The sequence below is a fragment of the Artibeus jamaicensis genome, unplaced genomic scaffold (assembly GCF_021234435.1).
Source record: "Artibeus jamaicensis isolate MK-2021 breed Jamaican fruit bat unplaced genomic scaffold, CSHL_Jam_final scaffold_461, whole genome shotgun sequence".
NCBI classification, from domain to species: Eukaryota; Metazoa; Chordata; class Mammalia; order Chiroptera; family Phyllostomidae; genus Artibeus; species Artibeus jamaicensis.
Genome location: NW_026522045.1, coordinates 6,595,556 through 6,608,036, shown reverse-complemented (window position 1 = coordinate 6,608,036; position 12,481 = coordinate 6,595,556). Strand labels below are relative to the sequence as shown.

Below are 12,481 nucleotides of genomic sequence, written 5' to 3'. Positions count from 1 at the left end.
TATGGTTCTGCAAACTGTTTTCTTTTTAATTTTACAATGCACCATAAACATTATTCCATGCAATGGATGAAAATCTGCTACTGAAACATAGAGAGCTGCAGTTGGATAATGAGGATGACAACTAAAGCAAAGTATTTAATTAGCATATAGTTAAAGCCCTGGGCCTGGCAAATGCCTACTATGGGCACTATACAAAAGGAATGTCTTCAAAGCCCCTTTGTGGGGCCCTACAGCCACCCCTGAGTTCCCTTGGGCCCCTCGGGTGGAAGGGGTCCTGTAAACTTTTCTGCATCCACATAAACCCCCCCAATTTCTGTCTGGTTTTCTTTACCTCATCCTCTACCCTAGCCATCTCATCAAATTCTCTTATCATCTCCTCATTGCTCAAATGCATATCGTGTATGGCCTCTTTGTATTCCTTGAGGCACTGAGCCAGCCCCTTGTTGGTTTTTCTTTTGGCTTTCCTGGGTACATCATCCCCAGCTGGGCGCTTTCCTGCAGCCCTTGGTTCAATGGCTGGTTTTCCTTCTTCTTTGGGCTTTCCCTCACTCTCAGGTTTTCCTTCTTTTGATTTTCCCTCAACCTCTGGTTTCCCGTGGCCCTCTGACTTTCCCTCTATCACCAGATTTCCCTCTTCTTTTGGCTTTCCCTCCTCTGGTTTTTCCTTATCCTCTAGTATTTCCTCATCTTCTCTCTTTTCCTTGTTTTCTATCTTTCCCTCATGTTCTAATGTTTCCTTGTTTTCCAGAGCATGTGTTACTTCTGGCTTTCCTGCATTTTGAGGCTGTTCGTTTTCCATGTTTCCTTGGATCTCAGGCATTCCTTCATTTTCACTGTAGAGTTTTTCCATGTTGAGACGTCCCCTCCTTTTCCTGTCCTGAGTAGGGGTGGGGGGAAGAGGAGACACATAGGAGATAAGGGAGACTGAGGGCTTGGGGTTAGAATGCATGTCTGGATAATACTGGCATATTGCCCCTTGTCAGAGTTCCCCTGACCTGGCCCAGCCCTCCCCCTGCACCCTTTCTCCACCATTCCTTCCACAAATGTGAGCCAACCATTTCTCTGGCAAGCCCTGCCATTTTCTCTGTTTGCTTGGTGAGGCGGAGTGTAAATGTGTTGGGAGGTGGACAGTGGGGCCCCAAATTTTGCTGGGACAGTGCCCTCCACATTCCCCACACCTCTGGGGCTCTGTCGAGCGACACCCCTCCTTCACTCACCCGCGAAAATTTTGGAGAGGTTCCTTCTTTTCTAGCTTAGCAGAGTGCTGAGAACAGACACGCAGACCTGCAGTCACACAGGAAACAGGAGCCGGGCGTTCAGTGTATGCAGAGGGACTCCAGTCCCTTTCCTGAATCGCAGCCCTACTCACCCAACGTTTTCCTCCCCCACCTCCTCCGTCCTCCACACCCCAGACGCCATTTCTTTTCTTGCCTCCATTGCCAGATCAGGATATTTTCCACACTAATTTTGGATCTCTGCGTCCTTCTCCCCGGGAGGCAACTCGATTCCCCACCCTTGAAGTCAATTTTTTTCTCTATGCACAGGGTAGGAGGGGAGATTATCTACAACTGTCTCACTGCCAAGAAGCTCCCCAGCTCACCACCGGCTCCAAAATGGACGGAGGTTAGCGAGGAGAATGTTCGGAAAAGGGGGACTTGGGTACTGTCCGCCTTCCCCACCCTCCGCCCGACGGTTGCTCACTCATTCTTAAGTCATTTCCCCACCGCCATCTCTATCTATACTGGGATCCTCTTCCCTCGACCCCGACTCCATCCCCAACCATTTTCCTTCCCGTGCCCATTCCTTCTAACCCATTCCAGGGTTCCAGAGGCATCGACAAAATCCCTCGCACTCACCTGAAAGAACCTGGAGCAACAATTAGGAGTCCGTAGACAGTTCAGGGACCGATTGCAGCTAAAGTACACTGGACCCGGACTGGTGCCGAACGACAGCGCCCAGGAGGTCACGTGAGCCTACGTCACTGGAGTCCCGCCCAGTGACAACTCCGTCCATTATCCGGCATCTGTCAGCCACACTGCCTGTCTCCGGCAGATCCCCCTTTACCTCTCTAGGCCCTTTTGTCCTTTACCTCTTCTTGAGAAGCTGATCAAAGAAGGAATTTCAATAAAAACCGCTTTATTCCTCAATACGCTGGGCGGTCCAGGGGAGGAGTCTTCACAATGTTGCTCTTAAATAATTCCATTGAAAGAACATAGACTAACCCCATGAAATAGTATGAATATGAACTTTAATATTGTACAAATAGTAGAATTTGCATTTAGAAAAAAAAGGGGAAATATTCCCCTCAAAATTAAATTCTCCTTTTCTTCTGACATGCACAAATTTTCTAACGAATTAGTATTTAAATCTAAATGAAAGTATATTTGAAGCAGAATAAAAGAACGATTGAATATAACACAGACAATGACCAGACCATATCTGACAATAGAACTGTGATCTCTAAGTTCTGTAGCAAGCAACTCAGGAAGCCAAACCACACCACACCCTCTGCTTCAAACTTCAGGATTCCATCAATGACTGCAGTCAACCCAATCATATGAAATTGCTTGCTTATAGTTAGCGTTCCTCCACTTTTCCCATGCCAACAACCTCCAATCAGGCCTGAAGTCTTCCCTGCTTTCATTCTAAAGCTTTCCCATTCCAATGTCTGCCTTTAAATATCTGCCAAACCCAAGTGACAGTAGCTAACCCTCTTGCTATAAGATGTCCTGGATAAGTAACCTCCGTTTCTCCATAGGTTTTTTTTGTGTGGAAGGCTTTTAAAAAATATAATAACAAAGAGATGAACATTTAAGGAAAATAATGATAGCTTTAATAGAAGCTGTGGACTAGATTTGTTGAGGGATTGGGAAACACATGCACTCTTCCCTGCCCTTGTTAAGCGTAGTGGTAAAATTTTTCTGAAGGGCAATTTTATATATTGTTTAAAAATAAAAACACTTCATATTTTGGCTCAATGATTCTATTTCTAATACTTACCCAGGTAGATAATTAAGAACTTGTTAAAATGTAATCTTATGTTTTAAAATATTTTATGTTTTAAAATTTCCATAACAATTGTTTATTATACATTTATTCTTTGCTGGAACTAGGACTATAGGAGCAATTTTATAGGCTTTGTTTATAATGGAAAAAATGGAACATCACAATTGTCTTATGAGTATAGATTTAGTTACATAATCTTCTCACTACATTTGTTTACCTAGATTATTTTTGGATGTTTGATTTAGAAAAATAATTAATCTTTTTATGTCAAGTGCTAAATACACAATAAATATAATTATTAACTATTAATAATCCCAAATTACTCTGGGTGGTGGGATACAATGTATAACCACAGGATGTGGTATTGCCCTCTAGCGAATGTCATCTATGTGCCAGATACTGTGCTATCTACATGATTTTAGATGATATGTATTTCACATTTCAAGGCAGCAGAATGATTTATAAATCTACAATCTTAATTCAGTTTAGTACTGCTATAAGCATAGTAAGAGGAATAAAACAGAGTCCACCAACGTCCCCAAGTATAAAAGGGCTTAATACATGGTAAAGAAGAATTTATGATCAGTTGTAAAAAATAGGCAATTACTTGAAATCATATTACTATTATATTACTATTACTTGAAATTATATTTATTATATTAGTTAGTTAAAGGAAAGTACCTTATTTTCTGATATACCCTGAAATTCTTTTCAGAGTAAACAAGAAAAATGAAATAAAGGGGCATCCATGTTGGAAGGAAGGAAGTAAAACTATCTTTATTTGCAGATGACCTGCTTTTGTATACAGAAAATCTCAAGGAATCAACCAAAAAACTATGAGAACTAACAAGTTCAATAATGTAGCAGAAAAACTATTAAAATTATTGAAAAAATTAAAGAATAACTAAATAAATTGAAATACAGTCTATGTTCATAGATAAGAAGACTTAAGATTGTTAAGATGGCCAGTATTTCCCAAACTGATCTACAGACTCAACTGATCATAATCTCTATGAAAATCTCAGCTGTCTTGTTTGCAGAAATTGACAAACTGATCCTAAAATTCATATGGAAAAGCAAGGAACTCAGTAGACAATCTTGGAAAAGAACAAACTTAGGTGCCTCACACTTCTAGATTTCAAAACTTATTATAAAGCTACAGGAATCAAAGTGGTATAGTAATGGCATAAGCACATATAGGCCAATGGAATAAAATTGAGAGTCTGGATAAACCCTTATGTATACAGTCAATTGATTTTCAACCAGAGTGCCAAGACAATCCAATAGTGAAAGAATAGTTCTTTCATAATTGATGCTGAGACAACTAGCTATCTGCATACCAAAAATTTATTTGGAGCCCCATATCATGTCATATACAAGATTTAACTCAAAATAAATACAAGTCCCAAATGTAAGAGCTAAACCTCTTAAGCTCTCAGAAGAAAATATATGTGAAATTTATTATCTTGGATTAGGCAATGGTTTCTTAGTTGGGACACCAAAAGCTCAAGCAACTAAAGAACTATAGGTAAACAGGACTTCACCAAAATGCAACACTTTTGTGATTTTAAGAACACCATTAAGAAAGTGAAAAGACAACCCTTGGAATAGGAGAAAAAAATGAAAGTAATGTATCTGATAAGGGACTTATATCTGGAATATTTAGAGAACTCTTACTGCCTCGACCTGCATGGGGAGGAAGTCCCTGAGGGGGGTGACAGGAGATGAAGAAAGACACAACACAGACGATTTAAGGAAAAGTGGGGGACAGGTGGGACATTGTCCTCTGATGGAGAGACAATGACCCTGAACATGGTCTTCGCATTTATTTTATAATAGTTAGTTGGATAAAACTCAGGGATGTTTCACAAGCTCAGGGAAAAACTGCAGGTGTTATTGCCCCTTTCCCAGGCTTTCTGAATGATAAATATTTTTTTCTGCAAAAGTTACAGTCCCATTTAGCTAAAGCTTGTGGTTAACTACTTAACTATCACCTTCTTAACCCTTCCAGGTTCTGGCTGTAGGACACCAGCCTTCACTGTCCTCCACATCTTACAACTCAATTTTAAAAAAACCCAAATAACCTGATTTAAAAATGGGCAAAGACACTTACAATACAAGTCGTGTAATGTATAGCATAAGAAAAATAGTCAATAATAACATAATAACTTTGTATGATGACAGATCGTACTAGAGTTATCATAGTGATCACTTTATAAGGTATATACATGTCTAATCACTATGTTGTACACCTGAAACTAATTTAATATTGTATGTCAGCTATAATTTAAAAATAAATTTTAAGAAAGTGGGTAAAGTATATGAATTGATATTTCTATAAAGAATATGCATATGGCCAATAAGCATGATGCACAACATCACTAGCCATCAGAGAAATGCAAATCAAAACTACAATGAGATACCACTTTTTTTTTAGTTCTTTTCTTTTTATTCTCTTTCTCATCCAATGCTACATTTTTCATCATTCATCTGGTTTTCCCAATCGCTCATTAAATCTTTATTTTGATTTTTCTTTAGGTTCCTCACAGAGATACCACTTTATATACATAGAATATATATAATCAAAAGGACAAATGCTCTGGCTGGGTAGCTCAGTTGGTCAGAGCATCATCCTGATCCAAGGTTGTGGGGTTTGATTCAAGATCATGGTACATACAAGAATCAACCAACGAATGTGAAAGTTTTTCTCTCTCTCCCTTCCTCTCTGTCTCCCCTTCTCTAAAAATCAATTTTAAAAGCTTTAAAAAAGGACAGACAATAACAGGTGTTGGCAAATATGTGGAAAAATTGGAGTCACACAGTGATGGTGGGTATGTCAAATAGTACAGCTCCTGTGGAAAACAGCGTGTTTGGCAGTTTCTCCAAATGTTAAACATTGAATTACCATATGACTTGACATTTCCCCTTCTAGGTTTTTCCACAAAAGAAGTAAAAAAATATGTCCATAAGGGAAATGAAAAAAAAATCTCCATATGAAAACTTGTGTCCAAATATTCTTGGTGGCATTATTCATAAGAATGAAAAATGGAAATATCCCAAATGTCTATCACATGATCAAGGAATCCATAATTAGTATAGCCGTTGCCACGGCTGGAAGACTTGGTTGGAACATGGTCTTGTGCACCAAAATATTGCAGCTTAATCCCTAGTTAGGGCACATATCTAAGTTGTGGGTTCAATTCCTAGTCAGAACATGTATGGCAGGCAACCAATCTGTATTTGTCTCTCATATCAACATCTCTCTGTCTCTCTCTTCCCTCTTCCTCTCTCTCTAAAATCAATAAACATATCCTTAGGTAAGGATTAAATAAATAAATAAATAGCCCTGGCTGGTGTGGCTTAGTGGGTTAAGCATTGGCATGTGAACCGAGGGGTCACTGGTTCGATTCTCATTCAGGACACATGCCTAGGTTTCAGGCCAGGTCCCCAGTAGGAAGCATGTGAGGGGCAACCACACATTTATGTTTCTCTCCCTTTCTTCCTCTCTACCTTCCCCCTCTCTAAAAATAAATAAATAAAATCTTTTAAAAAATCACCTTAAAATAAATAAATAAAAACAAATTGTATATCCATGTAATGGAATATTATTTGGCAATAAAAATGGAATGGATATCTGATACATTCTAAAACATGGATGAACCCGATAACACTGTGTTAAGTGAAAGAAGTCAAAGAAGAAGTCATTCACAAAAGACCACATATGGTATGATGCCATTAATATGAAAAGTCTACAATAGGCAAATCCAAAGAGACAAAAGTGGATAAGTAGTTTCCTAAAGCTCAGAAGGAAGATAGGGTGAAATGGGTAGTGACTGCTAATGGGTATAAAGTTTCTTTTGGAAGTGATAAAAATATTCTAAGATTGTGGTGATGGTGGCACAACTCTGTAAATAACTAAAAACCATTGAAGGGGACTTCCAGCCAAGGTGGAGGCATTAGGTAGATACACTTTGCCTTCTCACACAACCAAAACAAGGACAACAACAGACTTAATAACAAAAACAAACAAACAAACAGAACTGCCAGAAAATTGAACTGTGTGGAAGTCCAACAACCAAGGAATTAAAGAAGAAACTTTCATCCAGGCCGGTAGGAGGGGCAGAGACAGGAAGCCAGGGTGTAGAGGACTCCAGGTAAGGCAGTGGCTGGAGGACTGGAGCAGATAAATTTCCAAGGGGAAATAAAGCCTCAAAACCTCTAACTGTAGAAACCTGTCGTGGTTGCAGTGGTGGGAGAAACTCCTAGCCTCACAGGAGAGTTAGTTGGAGAGACACATAGGGGCCTAGAACATACACAAACCCACCCACCCAGGAATCAGCACCAGAAGGGACCAATTTGCTTGTGAGTAGTGGGGAAAGTGATTGAAAGCCAGCCAAGAGCTGAGCAAGTGGCATTGTTCTCTTCCAACCCCCTCCCCCACATACAGCACCACAAGGCAGTAACCTGAGTTGCCCCACCCTGATGAATACCTAAGGCTCCACTCCTTACTATGTAATAGGGGTGCCGAGACAAAAATTATTGCCCAAATGAAAGAATAGAACTAAGCAGTGAAGAGATAGCCAACCTGTCAAAGATTTCAAAGCAATAGTAACCAGGATGCTCACAGAAATGGTCGAGTATGGACACAAAATAGAGGAAGAAGTGAAGGCTATGAAAAATGAAACAAAGGAAAATGTACAAGGAACCAACAGTGACAGGAAGGAAACTGGTACTCGAATCAACCATTTGGAGCAGAAGGAAGAAATAAACATTGAACCAGAACAAAATGAAAAAACAAGAATTAAAAAAAAATGAGGAGAGGTTTACAAATCTCTGGGACACTTTTAAACGTTCCAACATCCATATCATAGGGGAATTAGAAGGAGGAGAAGAGCAGGAAATTGAAAACTTGTTTGAAAAAAATAATGGAGAACTTCCCCAATCTGGCAAAGGAAATAGACTTCCAGGAACTCCAGGAAGCTCAGAGAGTCCCAAAGAAGTTGGACCCAAGAAGGAACACACCAAGGCACACCATAATTACATTACCCAAATTAAAAATAAGGAGAGAATCTTAAAAGCAGCAAGAGAAAAGGAGAGAGTTACCTACAAAGGAGTTCCCATAAAACTATTAGATAATATCTCCAAAAAAATCTTGCAGGCAAGAAGGGGCTTGAAAGACAACAAATGGTGTTGGGAGAACTGGACAGCTATGTGCAAAAAAATGAAACTTGAGCACTAACTTACACCCTACGCCAAAATAACTTCAAGGTGGATAAAAGACTTAAATATAAGCTGTGACACCATTAAAGTTATAGAGGAAAACATCAGCAAGAAAATATCAGCTATTTCACACAGCAACATTTTTACTGATATGTCCCCTAGAGCAAGGAATATAAAGGAAAGAATAAACAAATGGGATCTCATCAAAATAAAAATCTTCTGCGTGGCTAAAGAAAACAGTATTAAATTAAAGAGAAAACCAACTGTATGGGAAAATATATTTGCCAATGACACCTCAGACAAAGGTTTAATCTCCAAAATATACAAAGAACTTACACGACTCCACTCTAAGAAGACATCTAACCCGATTAAAAAAATGGGCAAAGGACTTGAACAGACACCTCTCCAGGGAGGACATACAGAATATCCAGAGACACATGAAGAGATGCTCAATATCGTTAGCTATCAGAGAGATGCAAATTAAAACCATAATGAGATACCACTTTACACTGGTCAGGATGGCTATCATAAACAAAGCAACAAACAACAAATGTTGGAGAGGTTGTGGGGAAAAGGGGTCCTTAGTTCACTGTTGGTGGGATTGCAGACTGGTACAACCATTATGGAAAACAGTATGGAATTTTCTCAGAAAAATAAAAATCGACCTGCCTTTTGACCCAGCAATTCCACTGCTAGGATTATATTCTAAGAACGCTAAAACATCAATTTCAAAAAACCTATACACCACAGTGTTCATAGCAGCACAATTTACAATAGCCAAGAGTTGGAAGCAACCTAGGTGCCCATCAGTAAATGAATGGATCAAAAAATTGTGGTACATATACACAATGGAATTCTATGCAGCAGAGAGAAAGAAGGAGCTACTACCCTTTGCAACAACATGGGTGGAACTGGAAAGCATTATGCTGAGTGAAATAGGCCAGGAGTTGAAAGACAAATACCATATGATCTCACCTTTAACAGGAAGCTAAACAACAAAACAAACAAGCAAGCAGAAGAAAAACAGACACTGAAATAGAGGACAAGGGCACAGTGACCAGAGGGAAGGGAATTTAAGGGGGAAAAGGGGGAGGGATTTGGAGGAACAAATATGAAGGACACAGGGATGAGAACTAAGGGGGGTGGAAATGGGAGGAAGGTGGGAGCACAGGGTGGGGGTGAGGCTGGGATGGGAGAAATAAACAAAAAACTGTACTTGAAAAATAACTAAATAAAATTATTTATAATTTAAAAAATAAATAAATAAATAAAAAACAACCAACTGTATGGGAAAACATATTTGCCAATGATACCTCAGACAAAGGTTTAATCTCCAAAATATACAAAGAACTCATATGACTGCACTCTAAGAAGACAAGTAACCCAATTAAAAAATGGGAAAAGGACTAGAACAGACACTTCAAGGAGGACATACAGAAGATCCAGAGACACATGAAGAGATACTCAATATCACTAGCCATCAGAGAGATGGAAATTAAAACCACAATGAGATACAACTTTACACGGATCAGGGTGGCTATCATAAACAAAGCAACAAACAACAAATGTTGGAGAGATTGTGGGGAAAAGGGAACCCTAGTTCACTGTTGGTGAGATTGCAGACTAGTACAACCATTATGGAAAACATTATGGAATTTTCTCAGAAAAATTAAAATCGACTTGACTTTTGACCCAGCAATTTCACTGCTAGGATTATATCCTGAGAACCCTAAAACATCAGTTTCCAAAAACCTATGCACCACAATGTTCATAGCAGCACAATTTACAATAGCCAAGAGTTGGAAGCAACCTAGGTGCCCATCAGTAAATGAATGGATCAAAAAATTGTGGTACATATACACAATGGAATTCTATACAGCAGAAACAAAGAAGGAGCTACTACCCTTTGCAACAGCATGGATGAAACTGGAAAGCATTATTCTGAGTGAAATATGCCAAGTGTTGAAAGACAAATACCATATGATCTCACCTTTAACAGGAAGCTAAACAACAAAACAAACAAGCAAGCAAAATAAAAACAAAGACACTGAAAAAGACAGTCTCATGGACTCAGAGACTAGTTTGTGATTTGTTGTGTAAATTAACCTGTGCGTTCTCACTTCTGTTTTCATAGAGCATATGCCTATGTCCCTATTAACTGGGTTGTTGTTTAAACAATGTAGGCCTGACCCGAGAAGCTCATCTGCATCACTGTCTCCTATGACTCAATGGTTTGCTTGGACTAAGTGTTTGGGTTGGTGAAGTATTGAGTGACCTGTAAGCTTCACTTTAAAACTGTTTTCTTTTTCTGCCCTAGCACCTTGTACAGACAAGTCTCAGAGGTGTTAAAAATGGAATCCTCTTTCCCCTCCCCTCGAGTTTTGTAAAGTGGACAAAAGGGCTTTAGACAGGTGTGACGTGCATGTCTTCCTTCAAGGAAGCCACTTTTTCTTTTTTTTTTATTTTTTTATTTTTTTATTGATTATGCTGTTACAGTTGTTCTATTCCCCCTTTATTCCCCTCCACCCTACCCCTCATCCCCACCATTACCCCCCCTTTAGTTTATGACCATGTGTCTCAAGTCCTTTAGATTCTATATTTCCCATGCTATTCTTGCCCCCCCATCTATTTTCTTTCTACTGTCTATGCTACTTATTTTCTGTACCTTCTCTCCCCTTCTCCTCCTCCCACTCCCCTGTTGCTAACCCTCCTTGAGATCTTCATTTCTATGTTTCCACTCCTGATCTAGCTGTCCTTTTAGTTTGCTTTCGTTTTAGGTGTGGTTGTTAATAACTGTGAGTTTGATGTCCTTTCACTGTTCATGTTTCTTTAACTTCTTTTTCTTAGATAAGTCCCTTTAACATTTCATATAATAAGGGCTTGGTGATGATGAACTCCTTGAATTTGATCTTATCTGAGAAGCACTTTATCTGTCCTTCCATTCTAAATGAAAGTTTTGCTGGATAGAGCAATCTTGGTTGTAGGTCTTTAGATTTCATGACTTGGAATACCTCTTTTCAGCCCCTTCTTGCCTGTAAGGTCTCTTTTGAGAAATCCGCTGACAGTCTGATGGGGACTCCTTTGTAGGTGACTGTCCCCTTAGCTCTTGCTGCTTCTAGGATTCTCTCCTTCATTTTAATCTTGGCTAATGTAATGATGATGTGCCTTGGTGTGTTCCTTCTTGGGTCCAACTTCTTTGGTACTCTCTGAGCTTATGGATTTCCTGTAAGTCTATTTCCTTTGCCAGATTGGGGAAATTCTCCTTTATTATTTGTTCAAATAAGTTTTCCACTGGTGGCTGTGCCTTTCCCCCTTCTGGTACCCCTATAATTCGGATGTTGGAGCGTTTAAAGATGTCCTGGAGGTTCCTAAGACTCTCCTCATTTCTTTGAATTCTTGCTTCTTGACTCTTTCCTGTTTGGCCATTATTTGCTTTCTTCTGGTCCACTCCATTGATTTGAGTCCCAGTTTCCTTTTCATTGCTATTGGTGTCCTGTGCAATTCCATTCATTTCAATGAGTTTCACCTTCATATATTTGTCTAATTTGTCGGTATAATCAACCAGTTCTGTGAGGATCCTGATCACCAATGTTTTAAACTGTGCTTCTGTGAGTTTTGCTATTTCTTCATCGCTTAGATCTATTGGCTCTGGGGCTCTGAGATCCTCCTGCGCCATTCTTGGTCTGTTCTGGCCCTTTAAGTGTGAGAAGCGGCGCCTTGGACTCCCAGGTTGCTGGGTTGTGACGCTGTATGTGGGGGCGTGGCCAGAGCGGGGAAATGGTGATCCCCTCTGCTGCTTCTCACAGCTGGGTGCGGAGGAGCAGTGCCTTAAGTGGTTCACCTGGGCCGGGCCACTCAGAGTCACTGGGTTATGACGCTGTATGTGGAGGTGGGGTCAGAGCAGGGAAATGGCAGCGCCCTCCACTGCCGCTTGCAGTGGGGACCTGCCGGCCCAGTCCAACCGCCCGCTCCCTCGCCTGTCCACCCGCGCACAAATGTGCAACCTCAGTCAACAGGCAGCCCCGGGCCCGGCTGTCTCCCCCGCGGTCGCTCGCCTGGTCGCTCGCTGGGTCGCTCACTAGGTCTGACCCTGCGCCTGGATTCTGTGGGCCTGAGTGTGTCTGGCCGAGTCCTCCTGTGCAACTGTGCTCCGCCAGCCGCTGGTTTCACCCCTTACCGGTCAGGCTGTAGAATTTGTTGTTAACGGACTTCCGAAAAGTTCAATTTTCCGTGTTCTGGCTGTGTTTTCTGTTGC

General features: G+C 40.4%; 1 protein-coding gene across 2 annotated transcripts; it reads right to left on the bottom strand.

Moving 5' to 3' along the window:
* Positions 1–1,967, bottom strand: TCEAL4 (transcription elongation factor A like 4). 2 transcript variants are annotated; one of them, XM_037141043.2, is made up of 3 exons: positions 1,857–1,967; positions 1,218–1,284; positions 1–877 (listed from the first exon to the last, which is right to left on the bottom strand). In XM_037141043.2, the coding sequence occupies exon 3, from the start codon at positions 848–850 to the stop codon at positions 188–190; it is 663 nt and encodes a 220-aa protein (XP_036996938.1). In that variant the 5' UTR covers positions 851–877; positions 1,218–1,284; positions 1,857–1,967; the 3' UTR covers positions 1–187. The 2 variants fall into 2 exon arrangements, with proteins under 2 accessions (XP_036996938.1, XP_036996939.1); XM_037141044.2 differs by having other exon boundaries at positions 1–872.
* Between the last annotated feature and the right edge of the window lie 10,514 nt (positions 1,968–12,481).

Coding starts and splice junctions, on each gene's coding strand:
- TCEAL4 (XM_037141043.2), bottom strand. CDS start 850: ATGGAAAAACTCTACAGTGAAAATGAAGGAATGCCTGAGATCCAAGGA.